This window comes from Macrosteles quadrilineatus, unplaced genomic scaffold, assembly GCF_028750875.1.
Source record: "Macrosteles quadrilineatus isolate MER2022 unplaced genomic scaffold, UCM_ALF_1.0 Scaffold_6__1_contigs__length_79288215, whole genome shotgun sequence".
In the NCBI taxonomy this organism is placed as follows: domain Eukaryota; kingdom Metazoa; phylum Arthropoda; class Insecta; order Hemiptera; family Cicadellidae; genus Macrosteles; species Macrosteles quadrilineatus.
In genome coordinates, this window is record NW_026542599.1 from 65,394,747 (window position 1) to 65,422,630 (window position 27,884).

The 27,884-nt window shown below is 32.1% G+C and overlaps 1 protein-coding gene across 1 annotated transcript; it reads left to right on the forward strand.

The window, feature by feature from the left end:
- Positions 1–584: 584 nt before the first annotated feature.
- Positions 585–27,852, forward strand: LOC128996913 (junctional adhesion molecule B-like). Its single transcript, XM_054422444.1, has 7 exons — positions 585–667; positions 18,456–18,623; positions 20,078–20,283; positions 23,050–23,151; positions 24,473–24,581; positions 26,453–26,749; positions 27,298–27,852. The coding sequence occupies exons 2-7, from the start codon at positions 18,482–18,484 to the stop codon at positions 27,399–27,401; spliced, it is 960 nt and encodes a 319-aa protein (XP_054278419.1). The 5' UTR covers positions 585–667; positions 18,456–18,481; the 3' UTR covers positions 27,402–27,852.
- Positions 27,853–27,884: the final 32 nt, after the last annotated feature.

Below are 27,884 nucleotides of genomic sequence, written 5' to 3' on the forward strand. Positions count from 1 at the left end.
CCACTATAAACTGCAGGTCTCTAGTTGTCTTTGGATGTTTGGGCTACTTAGTGACAACACTACAAGATCACGCCACAATATCAAAATCAGAAAAAAATGAAGATTGATGGTATGTCAGTTATTTTAAACTGTTGATTGCTGTTCTGCATTATTAATTACACTTTCAGGAAATGTTTTAACAGTCGCTTCGGTCTATAAAGTTTCATATCAAGTCATTGGTTGCACACAACTTATCTATTTCCAACTAATAAAAACAAGATATCATTACGAACCCGTTAGCAATTAAATTATCTCCACCTAAACATGCCGATTAAATCACAAGCCTAAATTCCAGCTAGTGTCTTCAACAGCTCCATCAATTTTTAAAATCATCCCAATTCCATTCAATCCGTGAAAATGTCACATCCCATTACGACTGTCAGTGAATAATGTTCGATTAATTCCATTCGGTATTCGCGTCCGGTTGTTTACATTGTATAATTGCATGATAATGGTTGATAAGTTACGACCTGGTAATGTAGGAGTGGGGGTAGGGGTTGGTGTGGTGGGGGAAACGCGGCAACACCGCCAATCCCTCAGTCGTTGCCGGGCGGTTCCAGTGCCATGATGTAGAGTGCGCTAGTGTCGCGTGTGTGTGACCTTTGGATATATGTGGCCAGGAAACTAGGTTTGTTATTATTATGTAGCTGGCAATCATGTTATTTGAATGTAGGGTTGTTTTAGTTAAGTTGTGTTTGTACAAGGTTTTTTTATTGGTGGACATCAAGAGAAAAATATAAAAATATGTATTTAATTCCAACGGTTATTAGGGAAATATAAATATTTATTAGTAATTTGATGGTTTATTTAAGAAAATGTGCGTTGAAATCCGCACATGCATTGTTTTTGTGGATTAAAAAAACACTCCATAACAATCATAATTAATTATCAAGTATTTACTAAACTGTACTAAATGCAATGTAAATTTACTTAATACGATTTCGATTTAGTAGTTCTTACAAATAATAATTTTATTTTAAATAATTAATAATATTTATTATTTTTGCTGTCAAAAAACTTGTTTGTGACCAACAAATGCTATATGCATATCTAAAGTAACGATCAAACATTATAGTTCAGTGTTTTACATCACTGTTAGAAAATAAGTATATTAGAAGATAATATAAAACTAATATATGACACTTTTAACCACTAAAGCATTCGATACTAGGCTTTCCACGCGATAAAATATAGCGTTTCCAATAGTTGACCCAATGCAAATTTTCGTTTTTTCATAAGATTTTGGTTATGCTTGCATCTTAAAAAAATATACTGTATCGGTTTCAAATTCCTTTTTTTAATATATATTCTTGTGTAGGCCTACTGGAAATAAACTTGTTCAATAACCTAACAATGTTAAACAAATGTATATTTTTTAGAAAAAGTAACACAATATTACCAAATCTTACTTCTGCTTTGACAATATATCCAAGCAGTATTAATATTTTATTCCCTTCAGTATATTTTATAAATTTGTAACATTCAACTTAAATTGTGTTAATTTTATAGGTTATTCACGGTCAAATAAGCATTTACATAGCTTTAAGGAATGTGCGAATGCGCTATATCAGCTATACGATTTCGCTTGGATTTGTTCTTAAATTACATTTACCTATATTAAATACTTATTCCAATATTTATTGTTATAAATTATGCTAGAAATTTACCTTTTCTGCAATCCTAAAGTGTATTTTATAAAGGTATTTAAGTAAAATAAAAGATTAGTTACGCACAAAAATTTTAGGGACATAATTATATTTTTGATGTTAATTATAAAATAAAATATGACTTATATTCTTCAAAAAAGTAATCAAAATTTAAATTATTAGTTCACGACTGCATTATAACTTACAACGCTTGACGGAATGCAGTGTTTCAACGTTTAGATTTGACATGACGGTTAACATTACGATTCTGGAATTGATTTCTTTACGATGTTTGAATTCCTTAGAGTTTAACATCGTCGTTATCATTTCTACATTCATCGTATAGGAGAAATAATAACATTTTATCATGTACGTTTACAGCCTGTGTTTCATAAAAATCTTTTTAAAACTGCATATTTATGAAAACAATTACTGTATTACCTTCATTGGTTTGATTGGTAATGATTTAGGCCAATGTTTGCCAATCCTAAAAATCCTTTGATAAAATATAAGTTTGACAGATAGTACAAAAAAAACAATTTTAACGTTTTCATTTTTGGAAATATGTTTTTTAAAAAGATAAAACGAGATCATAAATGGTTTGAAAACATATAAAAATATATAATATATATTGATCTATTAACACAAAATTCATAAACTTAATATTTTTAATTCTTTTTTTATTGTATTTAAATTGGTTTATCTAAAAAAATGTCTTCTTATTATTGTTATCAATAAAATAGCGTCCAAGTTACGATCACATACTTGTCTTTTCTTTAACTACCATATTAATTTTTTATTATTTGCTATGATATTAAACGAAATATCTAAGGAAATTACTATAAAATGCAAAATCTCTTAGGTGATAATAAACAGAATTATATCTTGTTTTAAAACCAAACTATTCATTGATAGAACATTATTTCGTAATTTATATTGAATTCTTTTTATTTAAATTTTTAATGAAGAAAATGTTATACTTTGTACGAGTAAAAGCGTATGTTCAAGTGACAAACATTTGAGTGAAACCCTTTTTACAAAGGCACCACCCACACGTAAATGGTTCAAACGTATTCTGCTCTTTTACTGATACTTCTAACCAGCAGACGGAATTTAATCATATTCATTTTACCATATCTGCATTCCCATCATTCCTAGCTCTTATTGATACAATCAATACTTTTAAGGCGTGGTTAAAAAGCTAATATAATTTCAGGTGTTTATAATTTCAATTTTGTCTTGACGCTAAGCTCTAGCCCGTAATATTTTTTCACACAACTTTGGGGTGGACTTTGTGATATTATCACTTAGTTAAAGTCCATTGGTAATTTGGCAGGATTTGAACCCACGACCTCAAGGAACTATGTCCCATGCTCTACCACTAGACCAGCTCACACCAAGCCTTTTATGAATGATAAGTGCATTATCAACAGAACAGAAAGGGAATATTTTATATTTTACTAGAACAGCATTCTATAATAGTATATTTCATCACTAGGAGTGAAAGTGGCTCTTTTTACATTCACGCAATTGCGTACAAAAAACCCCTTCGCTCCGTGTAATGAAAGATTATTTTCATCACAGAGCTCTGTGGAAGCAACCTACTAATCGTTAAAAATAGACCATATAACTTCAAATATCGAGGTATTTGTAGTGAGATTATGAGTGTTTCAAATTGTAAAAAAATATAATGTGCCGTAAACAAATTTTAACGGACCGAAACATTTACCATATGTTTTTTATGTTTCCTATTTGAAGTTTCCTGTAAACGATGATTTTGCGAACGATTTATATAACAAAAACGGCTGTTTCCGGGCATTGGTTTTTTGAATATGTTTTTTAAATATGTTGAAAATAACATCAACTGCCAACGCAGTGTCACTCTTGTAATTAAACTCTTGCAACCTTATTTTTGTATCGCATTTAGTCACACTGGAAGGTAGCTGCTTAAAATGCAACTCAGAGGAAGAAGCGTTCGTAGAACTCATGCTTTGGTATGTTTGCATTTATAATGCACATCAGTGTGTACGGTAGTATAGGCCTAATATTTACCTTTGGTGTTAGCAGATGTTTGAAGCTGAAATCACTAACGGGTGGGAGTTTGGTTCAATTGGAACTTAATTAATGAACTATTAATTGAAATCAATGATGAGTTTATGATCTTAGTCTCGCTGTTTGAACCTAAAATGACAAACATTATTTACTAATTAGGCTAATATTTTAAAGTATTTTTCGTTACACTACTATGAAATGACCTTTTTTCACTACATGTTTATCACCTATGAAAATTCAAAATAACATTGTTTACTACGGAAAAAGAATATTTACTATGGGAAAGTAATGTTTACTATCTTTTTTGGATTTTGTCGACGCACTTTTTTTGTCAATAGCTTTAATTATATACAACCAAAACTGTATTTACTAAAGTAAATGTGAACTTACAATTGTTGGGGCGACTTAAAACATTCTATGTGTTTTGGCATGTTCCTAACTCTAATAAAGGAATCCAATGTCTGTGTTGGTTAAGAAAACAATTAGTCTTTGAAGTCTAGCGAAAAGTAAGGTTCAAAACACGAGTGAAATTGGGTCTATACCTATGTTTCACCATTTAGAGTATTCGATAGATCTCGAAACTACTCACTTCATACATGGTTTCAAATATATAATGGCTCACTTCCTACTCTTCTATGCAATATACTGTTACACTGAGCAGGATATTATTTCGTGTAGCAAAATGTATTTAAGAAGCATTACATTCCTTTGAAACAATTTGAAGATTTCTGTACAAAGCTAAATATTTTTTTTCGTAGCTTAATAGTTTGTTCAGCGCTATTTATTTATATTTAAACGAATTAATTTGGTGACATGGGTCTTAAAGTAAAAACTACTCCCACTTTCAATGCATATGGATTAAATGATGTTTCAGGGTTTATTTTATATGTAATTCACATTTATGCCAACTTAACTGAACAAAAGCTTTAAGAGTCTCAAAAGAGTAAGCTCTAGATTCGAATTGAATGTCCAAATTAAAAGACAAGAAGTTAAATATGTTTATAAAGACTTGTAGAAGGGATTTTACAGAAAATGTTTTATAGTTTGTTGGCTGTTAGGACAACGAAAATTCTGTTCTCGCAGAAAATGTGGATGAGAAAATTAGTTTTCTTGACTTAGTGCCCAAACCTATCTTATAAAACGCATGAACATCAAACAGTTACTGGACATAATTTTCTGGTAAATAACAATTCATGAAAGCTCGCTTGAAACAGCATAAATTTCTTTGCATCATTCCAAATCTCAATATACTGTACAATATTTTCTCCTAGTTAGTGTTGAGAAGTATGTTTCTTTTGTGATCGTGAAAAAAACTACCAGATTGCCCTTGGTTAATTCACTGGCAAAAGATATTATTTTTACTTTTCCTTAAACCCTATGGTAGGTGAAAATAGTTCCTCCCCCAGTATAATCGTTCCACATGACTGATTCTGTACTTTCCCTAAGAGAACATTCCAATGTTTTCAAGAAAATAATAAATCAGTCCAGTTTGTAAAGAAAGAGTTAAAAGATGCAGAAGCTGGTAAAACTGTTATATCAATAATATTAATAATTATTATTATCTTATCTCAGTAATTTTAGTTTAGGACAATGGGTGTAATCACGTAGACATGTAAAGAACTTCTATTTTCTTTTGCAGTGTAGAAAAATGTTTGGCTTTTCTACAGGTTTATTATATCAACTTGAATGACAGTAAGTCCAATTTAAAGTTAAAATCGTATTCGATTATGCATTTCTTAATGGAATGGACAACTAAACATTTGGGAGTCTTAGATGGTTTTCCTTTAAATGACAATGGTTTGCTACATTTTAATGAGGAAAAGCCATACTTTTTACACACTACTACCATGTTTATATAAAAAGGAACGTGGTGATGGATTAAATAAAATAAACAACAAAATAAATACGGCTATTGTGCTAGGTACTAACATTTCATCCTAAGGTAGTTAGGCAAGGATTGTTTCAAAAGGGATAACACCATTTTTGAAAGTTGAACTATACCACTCACTGAATGGGGCAGGTTAAATTATCACTTAATGTAATTTAAATTAAAGAGGGAAAGACTGACGATCAGTTTTGTGAAAGTGGGACAACAACAAACAATAGACAACATTGTCGATAATTGTGTTACCAATTCCCCAGAGCATTTGCTGGTCTCCACAACACAAATGAGGCAGAACTACATCCTCTTTTTTCTAGCTCTGTACTGTTGAACAACTTAATAGTCAAACCCACAGATACGCTGCATTCCTAATTTACTCTGATCTCCATAGGTTTTCTAATAAAAAATATGAAAGGATGAATGTACCCTTTCATAGTAAAAACTTTTGTCTTAACTGTTTTGTTTCAAACAGTGCTGGCAAGGCTTTCCAAATATACAAAAAAAAAAAAAAAAAAAAAAACACAGAAGAATATATTACTTTGTGTGCATGCAATAATCGATAGGTTCGTTGCAGTTAATTTTTCATGGTTTAGATCGTTTCCTATATAATTTTCGGTTATAAGAGACTAAAGCTATGCAGTTGTCCTATACCAAAACCATACTTATGTAAAATATTGACGAAACATTCTAAAATAGATTTATAAAGTTGAATTGTAAACCAATTTAACAAAAATTGAGAACCATGCCACATTTCTAAACTAACAAAGGATCATTCTAAAACAAATCTACTATTTTCAATTGTAAAAACTTAATTATATATAGATTTTACTATTGATTTATTCAAATCCAACTGTAAACAAATAGGTCAGGAAAAGATCAAATTGATGGTTACTTTGTCTTTATTCGTATATTCCACCACGTTTTAAAGTAATGCCCATTAAACGCCAAGGTTAAGCTCTAAAAGAAAATGAATGTGGAAAAGTCCACTTAAGCACATTTTATCCAAATAAATGTGATTGTCTAAGTAAGACGTTAAAACAAAGGGAAGAGGCGGATATAAAGAAGGCAATAAATCCAGGAGAGCCTTTGAGAAAGACTGATCTCAGAGGAGGCTTGGTCGCCAACATTGCCTGTGTGGCTCCCGGTGGTGCTTAACGTTATCTTCAAATCTACCGTCCACTTAACGTTATCCTCAAACTTACCTTCCACTTAAGGTTATCTTCAGATCTACCTTCAGCTTAACGCTATCTTCAAAAATATATTTAGCTTAATTTTATTCTAAAATCTACCTTCAGCGAGCTCTACCATGTTTCGAAATCTACCTCCAGCTTAACGTTATCTTCAGAAATAAATTGAGCTTAACGTTATTCTAAAATCTATTTTCAGTGAGCGCTACGTTGTTTCCAAATCCATCTTCAGCTTAACGTTATCTTCAAATCTACCTTCTACTTAACTTTATCTTCAAATCTACCTTTAGCTTAACGTTAACTTCAAATCTACCTTTCGCTTAACGTTATCTTAAAATCTAACTTTAACTTAATGTTATCTTCAAATCTACCTTCAGCTCAACGTTATCTTCAAATCTACCTTCAGCTCATCTTCAAAATTAATTGAGCTTAAATTATGCTAAAATCTACTTCGAGCGAGCGCTAAGTTGTTTCCAAATCTACCCCTAGCTTAACGTTATCTTCAAATCTATCTTCAGCTCAACGTTATCCTAAAATCTACCTTCAGCTCATCTTCAAAAATAAATTGAGCTTAAAGTTATGCTAAAATCTACCTTCAGCAAGTGCTACGTTGTTTCCAAATCTACCTCGAGCTTAACATTATTTTAAAATCTACCTTCAGCTCAACGTTATCTTCAAATCTACCTTCAGCTCAATGTTATCTTCAAATCTACCTTCAGCTTAATATTATCTTCAAATCTACCTGTAGCCAAATTTTATCTTCAAATCAACCTCCAACTAAACGTTATCTTTAAATCTACCTTCAGCTTAATGTCATCTTCAAATCTACCTGCAGCTTAATGTTATCTTCAAATCTACCTTCAGCTTAATGTTATCTTAAAATCTACCTGCAGCTTAATGTTATCTTAAAATCTACCTTCAGCACAACGTTGTCTTTAAGGTCTGCCCTCAGCAGACCTTATAACCTTATTTTTTTTAAATTTGTTTCATTGCAGATTTCTTGTTTATTATTTTAATAAAAACAAATACTATTTTTTATTATATGTCTAGATAAACATGCTAGTGGCTGCATACCTACTTTAATCAATGGAATATGAAATAAAAAGTTTGCATGAATTTGGGATTTGAGGATGAAAAGAAAGAATAATAATTGGTAGCAAAATAGCCATAACGACAACTTCCATTTAAAGTTCATTCAAAATAAAAGTTATAAGTACTTAGTCAATTTAGTTTAATGCAATTAACGAGATTACTATGAATTGTATAAAATTGTTGAATATAGATGGTAAAATTATGTTGACGTTGAAAACTGCCTTGAAATGCACTTTCAAATGTTACACCTATAAGTAATGAGATAGAATATCTAGCAGTATTTCCTTCTAAGATAAACACTATTTGTTTTCAAATGCTAAACCATCTCTGACCCTCGAGGTTCAAGCAAATTAATTGAACATTTCTTCAGAGCACCAAACAAATGTTTTGTTTGCACTGTGAGCTTGTTGCTGTTGTACCTTCCTCAAATAACCCTCAACCTCTTTTGTTCCCTAATACAAAAATACCTCCCTTTTTTCCATATTTGTTATATGTTTTATTTTCTTAGATATTTCTTATTTTCTATGTTTTAAAACTCACTCGAATTCCTCAAATTATTTGGCAACATTTTGAAATTTTTTAAATCGAAAACAATACTCAAATTATTATAGATTTTTTCTATTGACATATACTTTAGTTTAAAATTGATTCATTGAAACACACTACAACTTGAGAAAGTTCAGATCTAAGTTATCGAGTACATGCGAATAAAAATTTCTGAAGCTTTTACGTAAGAATTGATCTTCTCAGAAATTAAAAGCTCAGTCCCAATATCAGGCATATTGGTAGAATAGAACACACAGGCACGAGTGGCATTCCTTCGATAATCACACGACATTCCTTTCACAAAAGCATACATTTCATATCATAACAAAGCAGTTATTGACATTGCTTCAAGATTAATATATCAAATTTAGGTAAGAAATGGTGCTCTATTTTTCATCCTACCGACAAAAGGAGGCGCCGACGATCCGAGTGTTATTTGAAACAAAAGGAATCATCCCGTGTTTCACAAGGAATTCAATTGAAACCATCTGATATGTTGGCGACCTAGAGCGTTCTAGTCAGAACAAAATATTGTTTTGAAAATTTCTTAGTAATCTTTGTTTTTCGCTTATGCTGTCCATACCAAATTCCGTTTGTCAACCGATTTATATTTCTTATTATAATGAGATGAATCAGAGAAATCATGCTTACAATTTAGAATAGAAATAATGGCAGTACAATTTGTTTTTGTTGTGAACATAAATCTGTTTTCGCCTCACTCAACTGTTCAAATGTACTTTCCAAGCAAGAATTTAGTCCGGAAAACAGCTGTTTGCCACCTGATTAATCAAATGGAATTTCATTACCTACTACTGTACTTTATTAATTTTACCTAACATCACCTGATTATAATTTTTGTGATGAGTGGTAATAAACGAAAACATAACCTGTTTTTTGAGTTATGAGTAGTGGTTGTTATGTCCTTTAGTCATTGGGAATATAACGGACTGGATACAGTTGTTTTAATTGTTAGGTTAGTTGAGAGTAGTATGGTGAAAACATCATACGTTCCTCGTTAAAAATGTGTCACATATTCGAATGGTAATCCCGCATACTCGTCCGGTAAACCAATGTTTCTACTAATAACATAATATACCATTACATCAGAATAATATCCCCGTGTTTATTACTCTCTTTAAGCTAACTTTATAGTGGTAAGTCCTTTTGATTGTTTCGTTTTACAGCTGTAATGTGAAAACTCCTTTATGTAGTTTTACAACAAATTCATTTAGTTTATTATCGTGTACAATTTTATTATTTACAATTATATTTTGCAATACCACTATTCTCATTAATAAATCAAAGTTTAAAGTTGAAGTTTTTAAATTCTCATTTAAAATTTAAATTTACCAGTAAAAGGTTTGTATCAAAAGTTATAGTTGTTTTAAAACCAAACATACAAACAAACGTGGGCAGAAAAAATAGTAAGTCAATAGTTTGAGTGGGTTAAAAATTAGTTTGAAAAAGTATTCTTCTTCAAATATTGGATAAATGTATTCTATAATTAATTGAGAGAAACACAAAACCTTGATAATTCATTCCCTTGGACGGTTCAAATATTTTACAACAAGAAAACTCGTTGCTGGCCCTGAGGTTAGAAGTAAATTAATAGAAGATCTCTTTGGAACACAAAACTGAATAAATTAAAGTTATAACACAGCCGGGGCTTGTTTCTGCTATGTCTTTCTCAAAATTCATCTTTCCTTCTTGATCCTAAAATACCATTTATTGGATATTTGGCTAATATGATTTAGATATTAGACATTTTACGTCCTGATATAACTGGCTAAACTAAGTTGTTAACTCTACATTTAAACTAGTTTTAGTTTAATATTGTAAAATTTATTATTTACCGAAATTTTAACCACAAATACCTGTGATACAATAACTATGCAAAAATAAAAAGTAGATTATTTATTTCTTTAAACAGTATATCCATATACACAATATCAGTAATTTATAGATTGTATAATCATGAAATGATTATTAGGTATCAGTTTTGTCTAAAATATATTGTACATACATTATTATTGTGTCAGTATATAGCTACATGGTTAAAGTGCTAGTTTGGCAATCTAAAGGCCACTGGTTCGATCCTGAGAAAAGGTTTGCAGTTTTTCGATGTTTTAATCAGGACCCAGCTGTCTTTGATCATTGGGTTCTAAATGGGCCTGACTAATGAAATAGCTGGTGTTAGTAAGTGACAAACCTACACAAGGCATCTTACTTCATTCTACACTCATCCTTCACTCTTAATTTGGTTTAAAATCCCCTTGGTGGATGGTTATCTAAATTGGTAACACTATTAATATCTAGAAGTCTGAGGTCTAATAACTACTTATATATATTAATTGGTAATCGCAATCAAAAGTAGCCTATATATGTACGAACAAGAAAATATGGTTAGAGTTTAGGTCATAAGCAATTTCGTCTTTTACACTTTACTTCTCTTCAGAATTTTAAAATGGTTTATGTTTTTGATTTATAGAAAACATTAAGGGATTTTTTAATATATTCCGCATTCTGTGTCAAAACATCTATATACAAAAATATTTGAGACGAGACAATATAAATGCAGTTCAATCGGTCCAATTTTGTAAATATTTAACATTTTACATTGGAAGTGCTTTCGATAACGAACAAAACGTTGAGCAGATTAATCAGAATGCAACATTTAACGTTGGATTTTCACACTAATTGCAAAACTCTTTTTAGAAATAACCCGAACGATGAAATTTTTAAAACGGATATTAGTTCAATATCTGATGTTTTGAAACACGAGTCATTTAAGTAACAAGGCAAGCAATGGATTATTTTTTTTTAACTCTAGTATGTTTTTTTCAAAATGGGTTTTAACTTAGTTAAAGAGTTATTCAATGAGCATAAAACGGTTAGAGTAATGTTTTTTTTTATAAATATTATGAATATAAAATCAAGTAATCCTTGACTAAGACTTTATACCTGTATCTGTGTTAATTTCTGTATATTTAGGAAGTTATTCTGTTAATTACTGGTAGAAATTTTTAGATTTTTTCTTTACCTTTAACAAACGCTGTAAAATAACTTGTGAATAAAATAGAACAAGTTCACTACATCAATTAAACGTTATCGTAACATTTTGAAGTATTCTTTATAAATTTAAGTAGCCCGTAAAATAGAGTCTCAGATGAATAAATATGCGTTCTAAGGAACAAAGTACATAATATGAGATGATAGTATTTACTTTATTGAATTAAAAACACCCACCTATAATTATTTTACCCCATTATTATCCCCCCACTCATAAACTCCTATCCGATATGGCTAGTTCGCTAACTCGTTCAAAAAAACGTAGGTTTACACGTTTGAACGAAATATAATTAAAATCGGATCATTTTTTGCTCGATTTATCGCGCTAACGGACACATTTATAGATATATAGATCAATTCTAACGAAGGGTGTTTTTAGCGTCTGGGGACATACAAAAATATATTTCGGTCCCGAGTCCAGTTCTTACCATGAGAATTACGGTAATAGCTTATTCCCTATATGGTAAATTCACAAACAGATATTATTCAAAGCGGTCTTGAAGATACAGTCTTGCTTTCGACTCAAAGTCTTTGAGATTCCATTACTTGCCATTAGGAGAGATAGGGTTATGTTCCTTCAAATTGATGCATTTAACCAAATAGTAATTAATTCATCTTGATGACCAAAAGAATTATTGACAAATTTTACAAACAAAAAGTAATTTTTAACTATAAGTTTCCAAAATGCATTATCATTTTCGGGTACTCGTTATTGAGTTACGATTGAATTCAAATTTGTAAGTATTTTGACGCAAGACTAAAAATTAAATTTTTCTGTATTTTTGTAAAAGATTAGCAATTATTTAGTTGCAAAATATAAACATTCCTGTAGGATAAACGTGTTTTGTCAAGACTTTAATTATTAAAAGTTAATTAAATATTCTAGATTGAATTTTCCTCGTCGCAATGACCCGAGACAATTTTTTAATAACAATAAGCTCCATTGAAGAAGGTTATTTAAAAGCGCCCTTAAAAAAGAAAAGGGTTCAAAAAGTAAGGAATATTTATAACAAAGGCTCAAGCTGAATCCGATGAGAGGATTGCATTGTTTTATAAATCCAAACTTTCTTGGTCGTCTCAGAAACGCTGTAAGCAGCTTGAAATGATAAAACAGTCTTGGAACATGATGTAAATGATACATTAAACATTGACGAATACTCCATTTATATTACGTAATCAAACAACTGGTTTACAAAAAAAGTTAGCTTTTATGTGGTTTCAATAGTATCTATTAATTCAGTTAAATTAATATTTATTTTTTTTAATTCCCAGATTACATCAGTGTTTAAGGTTATCTTTGGACTTTGTTGTGTTAAAGAATAAATTGAAAAAAAGTTAGGAGTTGTATGGAATGTTTCAGTTATACAGTCAAAAATCATTATATGTTTTTTTTTCTTTTTCGTAGGAGTTTAAGTAATATTATAAGAATTTTGTGCAAAGCCTGAAAAGAAACATAAAATAAAATACTCAATTGGCTTTAAAAAACCAAGTTTTTCACTATTTTATTACAATCGTGATTACACAAGGTTCTACACATTTTTTACTCAACTCTTTTCACTTCAACATTGATAAAAATACTAAGATGTAATAGTTTACAAACTTTTGTTGTCTTTACACACTGCAAATTACTACTACAGACACCTAGCTTGGGTCTACGATAAAAACCTCTTCGGGACGGCGTGACTTACGTTGAAAAAAATTATTTAGAATGCAATGATTTTTCTAATAAAATATTCACATCAATGGCTGTTTTATGACAAAAAAATATCACCAGAGTACCTTAAAGAAAGTATAAGGTTTTATTTTTTGTGATTTTCCAAACTGATTTTATTTTAACTGATTTTTAATTTATTCTTTAACACAACAAAGTCCAAAGACAACTTTTAACACTCATAAGTATAAAGTATAAGCTGTTCAAATACTACTCAGAATGAATATGACTGTAAGTTTTTCAGGGACTTTTTGTCGTGTAGTAAATTATTATTCTAATATAGAATGGTCTTGTATTTTTTAAATTAACGTTTTTATAGTGATTATAATATTTAGGAAATAGCTAATATTTTTAACTGTTTTAAATTGTTAAATCCCTTTTTTTGTATAATTTTTTCATTTTACCCATAATATCTTATTAATTATAATGTTTTGTAAAATTTATGTTTTGTTCAATGTTTTGTTCACATAGTATAAGTTATACTATAAAAATGTTAAGCATATTAAACTTTACCCTCCCCACCACCGACTCTTGGTCGTGTGTTGGAAGAGCGTGTTCCCTCGATTGTTCTGTCGAGTCTAAAGCTTTTGGGATTTATTGCTCTTCTTCTTCTTTATCAACGCCAAAGCAATTTCAACTCTTAACATTTTCTTAACTTAATAATTTTCTTCAACTTAAACATTATTTCAAATCTATGATCTCATAGCACCAGTTGTTCGTAAAGCCAACTACATCTACCATTATATTTTATAAATGTTAAATCTTTGCATAGAAAATATATATTACGCACATTAAGTGACGGAATTTTAAGTTATATAAATGAATGTTTCATTAAATCAGTTTTGTGGTTTTTATTACTTTGAAAGTTAAATGAAGTCTTTAATACGTTAAGACGTCGATGTAATAATCACAGATTTTCTTTTTTTAAGCAAAATGTCAGCTAAATAAATTAAATAACATCACACACAAAGCTTAATCCTAGTTAAAATTAAAATAAATATTTAAACAGATGGATCATAAAAAATACGAATTGTAATTTGTAATATTTCTTTTTAGGGTAAACTGATTTATCTTTCAGATAACCCGTTTTATCAACTGTATTTTTCAAATATAATTTTTCCTTAAATCAGCTTGATACTCAAACAATTAATTGTGAAATGATTTGAGAGGGGATTTTCACAAAAGGTGGAAAAACTAGAATCAAGGTTGAATCTGATGTGTTTGAAGAGGAGGATTTCACTTGATTCAAATTGATAAAAAGCAAGTTGAAAAGTCAAAGGCTTTTCTTAATGGGGTTTAATTGTTTCCTTTGATGAACGAACTTTTGATGAGATCTGAATTAAACGTGTAATGCGACACCTATTTGAATCAGTTTGTGATCAAACATCGGTGAAAGGGTTGTAAAGTAAGGGGGTTTGCCAGTTTAATGAAGAAATGTAAAATTTAAATTAAACCTAAAAGTCCAATTCATAAACTTTCTAACATACCTTTTAAAAATCCAAAATTTATCCACGCAATCAAATAAATCTTTTGAATAAGTTTGCTGAGTTTGCAGCGATGGAGTTAGTTTTCCATATAACAAGACATATTTTATTATTTTTTTATAGTATAAATTAGTCATACAAATATCACCAAACCATATTTCATACGAGTGTCTATAGCAGTTGCAGGTTACTTTCCATTAATTCACTGCCACTATATTCTTGTATTGCAATTTCGTTATTTTTACAGTTAACCTAGTCTATAAATATACCAATTATAAATAAACTATTCTGAAACAAATTAACAACTTGCTGATTATGAAAAGTTTCTGGTATTAAATTAGCGGAATCGCAATAAAAAAGTAGGGGTAGTAAATTAACGGAAAGCACCTATACAAAAGTATTTAAAAATAAAAAGAATACATCAGCAACGATTTGACAACCACTGTCAAAACCATGTCCGGGATGCTAACCATAATGTAATTATAGGATAGTAACGCGCTCCTGTCCAATGAATCAGTATTTACCGTTGAATCAATGGTACTTAGATTATTTTTGGGGCGAAATCTACAAATTATTTTGATTTTTTTTGTGGAGCCGTTACTCAGTTTTATTTTAAATTTTTGTGTATTTTTCGTGTACGTAAAGTTTCGAATTTGTTACTGTAGATTTATACTAGAGTTTTATTTTATGTTTTTATTACAATGATTAATGAATTACCTATTATACAATTTAATACTACATAACTGACTAATAAGCTAATACAACTATTTAATTTCCCTATACAAACTTATTTCTGTACACTAAACTAAACAACACAAATAGACTAACTTCTTATCCTAATGTAAATTTTTAAACTTGTTTTTCGTGTCTAGTTCATGTAGATCGACACTGATTGATAGTATAGACGACATTTTGTTTCTATTATTTTACGGTTATTTTTATGATTTATGCTTTACTATTTGGTTGTATTACTAGGAGACCAGTTATTGTTTAAGATTAGATAGTTTTATTTGGTTAAATGAGGCTTTAAATGACTGAAATATAACAAGAAACTAATTGTAAACAAAACACAATCTGTACATTGCGACGTACAGAACTAACAAGAAAATTTCCTTCAGCTGTTCCATAAGAATGAAAAATTTACTGTGATAAAAATATACAGTATAACTAACTTATACACTAACACAGCCCTTTAGTTTCCCTATACAAACATATCTCTTTAAACTGTTGTTTGGGGAGCGAGCTGGTGTAGTGGTTAGAGCACGGGACTTCAGCCCCTGAGGGCCCGGGTTCGATCCCCACCAAGTCACCAATGGATTTTATACAAGTGATAATGCCGCAACCCCTAGGTCTAGCCTGAAGAAATGTGAAAAAACAATCCCAGGCTCGTGCCTAGCGTCCTAGGAAAAAAACTGTTGAGGAAATTTATAACAGCTGTGACGGTGAAGATGATAACGGGGATCCAGTTCCGTATGTTGTAACAGTGATTTTCTACACGCTGTAGCCGTCGGTGCAGTAATGTAGAGTTCCCACACCAGGGGCTGTCAGAATTAATTAACTACCAATCTGCGTGTGAGTTAATACGATGTTAGCAGACGACGCTCCGGGCTGGCGTTTCTTGTGAAAAATCTCTTTCCAACAAAGATGATTACACTTGATTAAAAATTTGCTCTGTTTCCAACAAAATTGAAAATAACTCAACAATTAATAATTATATTATTAGAATAGCCATGTATAGCAGGTTATATAGTACGTTTAATATTTACATTGAATTAATTTGGTTATGACAATGGTCTTATTAAACATTGTATTTTATCCGTCCACACACGTCTTGGTCCTGTACAATAATATTCAATAAATATACCATCACAAAGTTAATGTTGTTATAAGTGTTTCAATAAAAATAGATGTAGTAAAATGTAGGAAACGAAAAATTCCTCCGATGTAAATTACAGTTTTCTGTCGTATATGACAACTCCTTAACTAAGCACAAAGGCGAGACGGCTATAGGAAGGTATTGAATATTTTATATCAGTATACTGTATACATTAAATGATCAAATGACTTTCGTCTGCATGTCCATATAAGTCCTCAACAGTTTTTTTAAGACAAGCTTGAAATTATACCTAAAACAATATACAAGTAGTGTTTTGAGCATTGAAACCTATAATACACAAATAGTTCAATCTGTAGCGTAGAATTGAATATTAAACACATTCGATTTGATAAACACATAAAAACAAACGCGGTGCTAATAACTATTATGATTGTATTTGAATGCAAACACTGGTTGTAATTATACAATAAAATTATGTTGGTTCCACAATATTATCACTAGTGCTGAATTCTCCATCAATATCGTCTCATTTTAATTCAATTAACCCATTTATCCATTCATGCTACACTCACGCTACGTTTAACTAATTTGCTTATACATGTTAGAAATCATCAACTTAGACTAGTATATTATTTTTTAGCTGATTCAGTACATTAAATTCATCGACCTTATAAAATATGCATGGAAATAAACTATCATTTAGATTATTATTTATTAGGTAAGTTTATGTACGTTAACTATCCACAAATAGTTATATTGTTGATATACCTTGACATTAAAGCAATTTACTTATTCTTACTTTTTATTATTTATAGTGAAAGTAAGAACATTTTCCTTTGTAATAAAACAAAGATAAAACCCAGCACAAGGACTAAAAGCGAGAACCTCCTCAAGCAGCAAATGCAGGTTTTGTCTTAGGTAAACTGTGCGTTGACACTACCAGCGCCTTGGGAATTGTAGAGATAAAAGGGATGACGGTAACATTCTTATTTGAAATAATTCTTTTAAAAAGGTACATGGTACGCAACAATTATTATTCATGTGCAGCATGGTGTTAAATAAAATATAACAAGTTAATCATACTACTAAAATAACAGGTCATAAGGTATAATATTCGAATCGTATATTTATTTTGGATTCGTAAGAATGATGATACCATAAAAAAGTTATAATTATTTTATCCATGGATATATAACATAAGCATATTTGAGCTAAGATGGTATCCAGAAAAAACCGTGGATAAGACAATTACTTATAAGAATACATATAAATATCACATATATAAAAATTCTCTTCAACTCTGTTCATTCTCGAAGTCATCGAATATTTTCTCGCGTTTGTCATAATCTTGTACTGTACCAAGATTCAACGTATAGCTATATTTAAAATTGCCTGATAATTATTTGTATTCTTAGCGGTCAATTTTATTATTTTTTTCATAATTTATTTAGGTTAGGACTTAATGTAGCCTATCGTGTACCGAACCATTTAAAAAAGTATGTTTAGTAACTCAATATGTAGCCTGCAACACATTGTAACTATTTATGTGCATTGCCTTTGTGTTTCGGTGACACATGGTGTAGTCTGTGAAGCAATGTATTTATTCATTGTGTTTGTGTTTCAGTGACTCACCGTGTACCCTGTGATGCCATGTATTCATTGCTATTCATTGCTTTTATGTTTCAGTGACTCATGGTGTACCCTGTGAAGCAATGTATCTATTCATTGCCTTTGTGTTTCAATGACTCACGGTGTAGCTTTTGAAGCAATGTATCTATTCATTGCCTTTGTGTTTCAGTGACTCAAGGTGTACTCTGTGAAGCAATGTATCTATTCATTGCCTTTGTGTTTCAGTGACTCATGGTGTACTCTGTGAAGCAATGTATCTATTCATTGCCTTTGTGTTACAGTGACTCACGGTGTAGCCTGTGATGCCATGTATCTAGGCAGTGTTTCGGCTGTGCCGGACAAGACCGAGGACTCTAGCATGACTCATTGTCCAGTCTCAAGGACAATATCGTTCCTAGGAGTCGCTATCCTCGTCCATCTCATTGTCATCACCTCATTGGCTGATAGAGGTACAGTGGATATTGTACTATATATTATCTCGAATATAATAGTCAAGCCTTTGACGACGTTCCACTGATTTCAATTTATTTACTATCAACAATTCAAGTGGACTTTTTAAAATGAGGCTTTCCTTTTTCAGAATGATTTATTTATTTTTTAAATAAGTAATTTCTTAAAATTACCTTTGACCTCTCAAGATTCAAGTACAACATACATCAACAAAAGTATTAATGCATGTCTACCAAAAGAGTTAGTGCCCAAAAATGTGTCTATTTAGTTTAAGTAATTTATGTCACCCTGTGATTATACTACATACTACAATTGGTGATAAGTAGCAGAACCCCAAAGTATCATCGATTTTGCTATGGAACTGGGACTGGATGGGGTATTCCAGAATACTTAAGAACCAAAAAGTGAGATTAAAGAAATTTCCATGATCCTACACTTTCTGTGACAATATAAGTATCATATCTTTGTCATACTACACAAACGAAATGCTTCTCCACTATAAAAAAAATCTATGTCATGAATGTGAACGGATTGAGGATACTGACCTCATGTGTATGATACAAATGGAATAGCGTGATGTTACTTTCAATAAAACAGTGGAATTGAGGAATACATGTGTGACAGTAATGTCCCATGTCACAGTTTCGCGAATAGAAGTCGATAGTTGTCTCAGTGCAAGCCAAGCCATGCGACAAAATAACATGCAACAGTTGTCACTGCAGAAACGTTTGTAGTTCTGCGTACTTGGTTCAGTTGCTGTGAAAAACTGTAGTCTCACAAACTGTGTATGTTTTTGGCCAAATCACTATATTTGTTTTTTTTATGGAAACATGGGTTCCAATAATAGATCCAATGAAATATTCGTATCATTGGCTACGTTACCATTTCTTTATGTATAGAGGTTAAAAGTATGTGTTGTTGCAAAAACCTTAGCTAATAGTGTGAATTCGGCCCCAATTTTTCCAAAGTAAATGATAAATTATAACTGAATTTGGATTATGTGGTCAATATGGAAGAGTAGCTGTAGTCCACAACTAATCACTTTGCGAACTATATTTACAAGACTAGTTGAAAATTTTACTTACTCCTTTACATCATAGTAAACTATCCAGTCATCATTTTGAAAATCAGTTAATTAATTTAGACAGTTATACCTTAAATGCTATGTAGACTGCATGTGTATGTAAATGTTTAGGATATGCTTATTATGAATAATATAAGAAATAAAGGTGAGTTTAGAACAAAATAGGAAGATTTAAATCTGCCACACTAGCCAGAATGTTTTATTAGAAGCCAAAAACTGAAGACTTTTATGCATGATTGAACCAAAGACCTGCTTGGCGAAAACTTAACTGTTTCGACTCCCCTCCCCCTAATTCAATAGTCCTAAATCACACACAACTCTCAACACACTCATACTGTACGTTCCTGAATTCTTTGTACCATATTCCAGGGCCCTCAGAAGAAAGCCAGGATGAGCTGCCTCGAAGCAAGCGGAGTGTGGAGTCCAAGCACCATCGGAACGTGGAAAACACAGTAGGGCAAGAGAGTGCTACCCGCAGTGCAGTGTTCGCTACAGAGAACTCTACTGTTGTGACCGCTCAGATGGCAAGCACAGCAACGCTGCCCTGCACCGTCAGAAAGTTTGGCACGGGCGTTGTAAGTGATTGTAGAATTTACAGAAAAAAATATATGACAAGTCTAAAATCTAGTGTAGTTTACATTTCATTATAATATAATTAGGATCATTTCAATTTGCAATTTTCGTAGGGTTAAACTAGTATAATTGACTTAAAGTAAAATATATATTCGATCCATATGAATCTGAATCAGGGAATTTGTATTCAAATATTCAAATTAGAACATAGATGAACTCGTATGTTTTCTTGCTACTTTAGTATTATACCGACCACGCATATATTGGTTACCCCTAGGTTAGGTTAGGTTGGTTGATTAGGCTAGGTTATCTTCAGGTTATCTTATCCTAGCCTAATCTAACCCAATTTCAGTGTAGTCGGTATAATACCAAAGTACCGATTTCTCTTTTGAGGAAATTTTGATAATCTTTCACCTATAAAGTATGCTTATAAAGTACAGGAAATGTTTCCTTAAGCTTAGCTTTGGTAAAAAATGAATATCCAATAAAAAATGTCTTTTAGAAATTAAAGCAATGCACTCTGTCGGTGATTCTATTCCACTACGTTGAACTTTAGAGAAAAATCGGCTACGACATTAGCATTGAAATGGAATGTCTACTACATAGACAAAGGTAATATCTTAGGTTGTAACACTAATCTACATAATGTTGCTGAAAGAATATTGTAAAGATTTCCCAGTGGAAGAGTTGAATATAAATTTATCTTGTCGTACAGCGAAAAGGCTACAAAATATAAAACAAATTTTGATCAAGAAAAAAATTATAAATCCCAGTTTACCAACCCAACGGTCAGTAATCTACGTATCCGCAAATTTCGAGCTACATATTTTAGTTATATATATTTTGAATGATTTTATCAGACTATAGATCAATTAAAGCATAGTTATAAAAATGGGTTAAACAAAACTAGTATCATTAAAAAACAAAGCGCGTTTTCATAAGTTATAATATTTAAGAGAAGTAATTTTTACATTATTGAAACACAATTTTAGGTTTTCTTTTTTTGTGTGTATACGACATGTTAATAAATAATATTTTCAAAAACTACTAACTAAAATAGCATCGCTACCATTATTTTCCTGTACATCAACAATGAAAATAGAAAAAAAGATACACTTACGTTCAATGTTTTTACAATATAACACTCCGATGTTTACATAACAATGTAATTTCACCGGGTTTAAACTAAATTTAACTCATTGATATTGTTTGTTTTTGTTCGTATTCGATGTGAAAAATTCACTGAATAATAATTTATCTTAAAATGTTGACGTTTACTAAACCTTAAACTATTTCATTTGTTATTTTTATTTTAAATAATGCTAAATTGGATACAAAATATATTTCAGGATTTGCCTTGTGCCATAATCAATATCTTTATGCAGTTGCCACATGTTTGGGTTCTGCCTATCCATTTTTCGTACTCTTGGATATTTCAAGTGAAATTTCGATCCTGATCTTAACTCGGCTGTTTAATTCCAGTTAAGTTTGAGTCTGCTGTCGTTGAATATAACTTTTCTTATAAAAAATCCATTCACTACGATTTACTTAAATTATTGCCTAAGATGAAAAACTAGTTGATAAAATAACGTTTTAGTTCGTCACATCAAAACTCATTCTACTCGTACATGACGAAATCACCTTTTAAAATGTCCCATAATAAAAAAAGATCAACGAAGTTTTTTTTAGTTATATTTAACAGCTCTAATCTTCCACCCGACCTTAAAACATTGATGTTGCACCAATGCACCAATGCAGAATGCAGTAATATCGATATCTCTGCCAATGTTTTGATAACTTCCAACAACAGAGTAAGCCCTCACTTTGAATGCATTGCTTTTGTACCATTAACCTATATCTGTATACTGAATACAATAAGTGTTTGCACTGTAATACCCCTCTTTGCAATCGTTCTAGTTCTGCTTAAGAGATTTTTACGAACCAAAATATCTATATACTTAATACAAATAAGGGGTTTCACTGGAACATATACTTTTTAACTGTACGATTGAGATGTATTTTTATGATCTTGCAAATCGACGACTAGCAACTAAAATTAAATTTCCTTCAGGACGTATCCTCTAGCGCTTGCTTTATTACAATTAGCTGCAGATCCAGGGCTGTGGACCAAATTTCTTAAAAAAAATTCAAATTCGTATTGTATTTTTTGCTGATCATACGGGTAAATAATGGTTTACTACAGTAAGATTGTGAACAAGAAAAGAAACAGTTTGTGAAAACTGGTTTTAAATTAGGTTCCATTTTATTTTCAATCTTAACTGTGACTGAAAGCAAACCACTCTTCATAATACAAGTTGGATGTAAAGTAATCAAACTAAATTGTTATAAATTATTAAAATAATAACTAGTTTTTTGACATGAGTGTTTCAAAACATAATGCTCGAAAGGTAGAAGGGTATTTGCCTCAGAAACAATTTTTATCTCAATTTAAATAATCAATTCCGCGCAACTCCATCGTATCATAGATAAAAAAAAATTAAATATGGACCGTCGGCCTTGCTGCGCCTTCTATGGGTAAAATAATTTCTGGCGCACACCACTGGGAGCGCCGTGTAACACCGTAGCACTTACGCCGCAACTACATGGCGCTCCCAGCGGTGTGCACCAGAACCTATGGTAACCGCAACAGCTGACGGTCTATATTTAATTATTTTTGTCAATGATCGTATACATTGAACGTGAAAATGTGTATTAGAAAGTTATGATACATTAATCATATGTTTTACAACATCACATGACTGTTCCAGGTGTCCTGGATTAGACGGAAGGACTTCCAGCTGTTGACTGTAGGACTAGCCACATACAGCAGTGATGATAGGTTTATGGTAGAACATGCCAGGCATCTCCAGGTATGTTCAACAATATTTTTGGTTATCCTAAATGTCCTAAAATTTGGATGTGTTAGGCCTAAACGCCCTACTCTTATGTTCTTCGGAGCTATACTTGGCCCAGAACCTTTTTACACACAATTTTATGCTAGGTCAATAAGATCGTACCGTACCTTATACAGGATGAAAAATATGTATTGGATTATAAAAAAAAGATCACATGTAAGAGAATATATTCCTACAAATTAAATTGTACACAGATAATATCATATTAGTTATTTAACACGTTAGCATAAATTACTCCCCATAATATTGCATAATTACTGTAGCGGACAATGCAATAAGCTAAGAGCCTCCGTTCAGACATTGGTATTAATGTTATTGATAATGGGTCTGTTATTGATAATCGAGTTTGATTCTGTTATATCTCATTAATTATTTGTTACAAGACCATTTGTTTGCGTAGATTTTTATAAAAAAATATATCATTATCAAAAATATTATTACCACAATTGCATATTGTCGGAAAAACCTCAACTCTCCATAATTATGTGTTAGCAATACCACTTATAAATCTAATTAATTTTTATTAACGTCGATTGAAAATTATAATAAAGTCATATACAACTATGAATATTATGAAATATGAATATTAAATCCATTTCAATATAAAATAATATATATTTAGTCAAGTGTAAAACAAAACAGTTATGATAATTACTTCATTCGGCTTTTTAAAATTCTAATTAGTGATTTGCCGGTACAAGAACGCAATTGAATACCAAACAACATTTTAGTCAATGATTACACTTCAGTCCTATTTGGTTTTTTAGGAGAGTAGCAAACTGCTATGGCAAAACATATCAACAATAAACAACAGTTAAAGGTTAATGGATACAAGTATGTGGGGAAAGTGTTCATAGCATATTTATAAAAATTGAAATGATTGAAATTTATTATACTTTTGAAACCGGATGCAATATAAATAAACAATAGAAAACATTTAACAAAATGTCATATTATTGATATCATTACATACGTATCCTTCCCTTTGCACTCCATTATTCCATTTTATATTGTTAATTATGAACTTTGCCACCTAAAATTTCAGTACCCGGAACAGTTTGGACCCTAAAGTTTAACGTTACATCCTGACCTACTAGTAAAATTAAAAAAAAAATCGGCTAAGAAAATTTAGGGGTTTTTAAGCAGCCCAATGATCAAGCAGGACAGAAGGAGCTACTAAATATAGGCCCACCCTGTACCTTTCACCACACTATTTTCTTCTCTTCCTTAAGGAACCGTTTCAGGTGTTTAGTAAATGCATCATTCTTGTTTCCAGAACTGGGGTCTCCAAATACACAAGGTGCAGAAATCCGATGCTGGAATGTACGAATGTCAGGTTTCTACCCATCCTCCAACAAGTATATTCGTTGAGCTGAAAGTCATAGGTAAGAGGCACTACATTTTATCACACAGTAAAACTAACTATGTAGGCCTACACAATTTGTTTAGACATTTTAATAATTTAAGAAATATTTGTTATCAAAAATATTTGTATAAAATACGATAAAAATGCTGAATATGAATTGGATGGCGCTTTTAAGATCTTATGATAAGCATTATACAGTAGTAATTTTGAAAGTATAGAGTTAAATGATAATCAAACTTTAATGAAAGTATTGCAATTCAAAATTTTTAGACGACTGCAATCTTCTTAATTTTTTTTATTATTATTTTAGAGATATGGCTAGTGTTCTTTGGCATTTTAAAATAGCATTTGGAGTCGTAAATAGCATTAGACTATATTTTTAGGTAACTATTTCTATAATTTAGTAATTATATAAGTTATTCGCAACAAAAATGTATATATAACAAACCTACTCAAACAACAAGTTCTCAAACAAAGTAAAGTTCCTACTTTACGATAACCGCACTCAACTATTGTTGGTTTCTATTGTCTAATAATCAAACACAAACATAGCTGTCAGTATCTTCAGACATAGGAAAATTTGAGCTTCACCTAAAGATATAATGCTGCATTGCATTTTGAAATGTTGACCATTGTTTTTATCAATCCGACGATGCAGTCATGACCCGAAATGCTATATCACAGGTAAGGTACATAACTTCCAGTTCTGGTGTGTTGGACTAAAAATATACTTGAGACGAGCAAGGAAGAACCAGAGAAGGAAGCAATGTCCGGAAATTACCATGGCACAGGGTCGTCTTCCACCGTGAGCGTTGTAGTACATGGTTGTAAGGGATGGTGGTGATATTTGCCCCATACACCAGCACTAGAGCTAGACACTACTAAAGTGTACTATAAAGTGTATCTTCTATACCTTACCTCTCTTTGCAAGGAAAAACTCAAACGGCAATTAATTCCTATCACAGAGCACAGGGTCTTCTTCCATTGTGAGCGTTGTAGTACATGGTTGCAAGGGGCGGTGTTGAACTTTGCCCTAAACACCAGCACTAGAGCTAGACACTACTAAAGTGTAACATGGAGTGTATTCTCTATTCCTTATCTCTCTTTGCAAGGAAGAACTCAAACGGCAATTCCTATCACAGAGCACAGGGTCGTCTCCCACCGTGAGCGTTGTAGTACATGGTCGCAAGGGGCGGGGTTGAACTTTGTCCTAGTCACCAGCACTAGAGCTAGACACTACTAAAGTGTACCATCAAGTGTATCCTCTATTCCATACTTTTCTTTGCAAGGAAGGATTTAAACGGCAATTTATATCACAGAGCACAGGGTCGTCTCCCACCGTGAGCGTTGTAGTACATGGTCGCAAGGGGCGGGGTTGAACTTTGTCCTAGTCACCAGCACTAGAGCTAGACACTACTAAAGTGTACCATCAAGTGTATCCTCTATTCCATACTTTTCTTTGCAAGGAAGGATTTAAACGGAAATTTATATCACAGAGCACAGGGTCTTCTTCCATTGTGAGCGTTGTAGTACATGGTGACAAGGGGCGGTGTTGAACTTTGCCCTAGACACCAGCACTAGAGCTAGACACTACAAAAGTGTACCATGGAGTGTATCATCTATTCCTTACTTCTCAAGGAAGAACTCAAGAGGAAATTCCTATCACAGAGCACAGGGTCTTCCACTAAAGTGAACGTTCTGTGTTGGACTTTGCTCTTGACACTATCACTAGTGCTAGACATTACTTGAATGTACCATTAAACGTTTCCTCTGTACCTCACTCATTTGTGCCAATATGCACACCCCTACTTCAAACTTACCTTCTCCTCTGTGCCAATATTCACACCCCTACTTCAAACCTACCTTCTCTAACGTCCAATAACATTACAGAGGCAATCGCAGACATTCTCGGCTCGCCAGATCTCCACATCAAGAGCGGGAGTCAGCTGCGGCTGGTTTGTACTCTAAGACACAGCACAGAGGCCCCCGTCTATGTGTTCTGGTACCACGGGGACAGGATGATCAACTACGACAAGGAGAGAGGGGTCAGCGTGAGGAGCGATCGCAAGAGTAGTGTGTTGGCGATCAGCACAGCTGACAAGACTGACAGTGGCAACTACACGTGTGTACCCTCCAATGCTAAACCTGCCACCATCAACGTGCACGTGCTCAACGGCACGGTGGACGGTGAGTTGGCATCCTTGAAAGGCTAGTGCATTTTTGTTTTGGAAATTTAAAGTCATCAGAACAGCTCAAGGCTGAACAGAGTAGTTTACCTACTAATTGCAATCCATTTAATAGCAGTCGCTACTAGTTTCGACTCCTTTGTGGAGCCATCGTCAGGGACAAGGACTTCTTTCTTCACATGAAAAGTGTCATATTGAACACATAAACTCTTCATGTGATAAAGAAGTCCTTGTACCACCTGATGGCACATAGGAGTCAAAACTAGTTGCTACTGCAATGAAATGGATTGCTTGATAGCAGGTGCTTACACCTTTTTAAATATTATTTGGCAATCCAAAGGATAATTTCTACGATGAATATGACAAAGTAGGTCTTTACTTGAGACACTATTCATCTTTCTGAACACAAAAAACATCTCCTTAAACTGTTATTGACACTCAAACACTACCCTCATTGTCTATCAAAACACAAAATCAGCTATAAATTTATCTAGTTCACAATTATTTCACGATTTTTTACTGAAATTGACAAAACATTTGAAATTCCAGGTGAGAAGCCAGCTGCGATGCAGCACGGCGGTAGAAACTACGCGTCACAGCTGACTACAACCACGTTACTACTGATGACGTCAGCAGCCTCTCTCATCAGATGATCTTGCTGAACAAGACAGTAAAAGGATTGGTGCTAGTTGTACAACGTAGAGCCAACGGTGTCCAGCTGGAGAATGTAACCAAAGTTTGAAAAAGTGTGTAACATTCTCCACTGGCACGCCTGGAACTTTATGGACAAGTCTTTTCATATCCTACATGTTTTCTCGTCTGTTTTACTAATGCAGACTATTAGGTTGTTAAGGCAACAATGTGATAAAGTATACTGAAGGTGTGAGGCGAGCCGATATTTTTCTCGATTGTATATAGTGTTGTTGAATTGTTGATGGGTTCCGCAATAATGCGTTAATGTTGCTGTGGTTTACTAAGAATTGATAGTGAAGTAATGTATTACTTTTTTGGTTTTATTTGTTAGTTTATAAAAACGTATAATTGACCCTAAGTGTTGGTTTTTTGTAAAACGTGAGATGAATAAAAGTTTCAAAAGTTTTTGGATTACACACGTAAATAATTAAGTTTTACTTTTT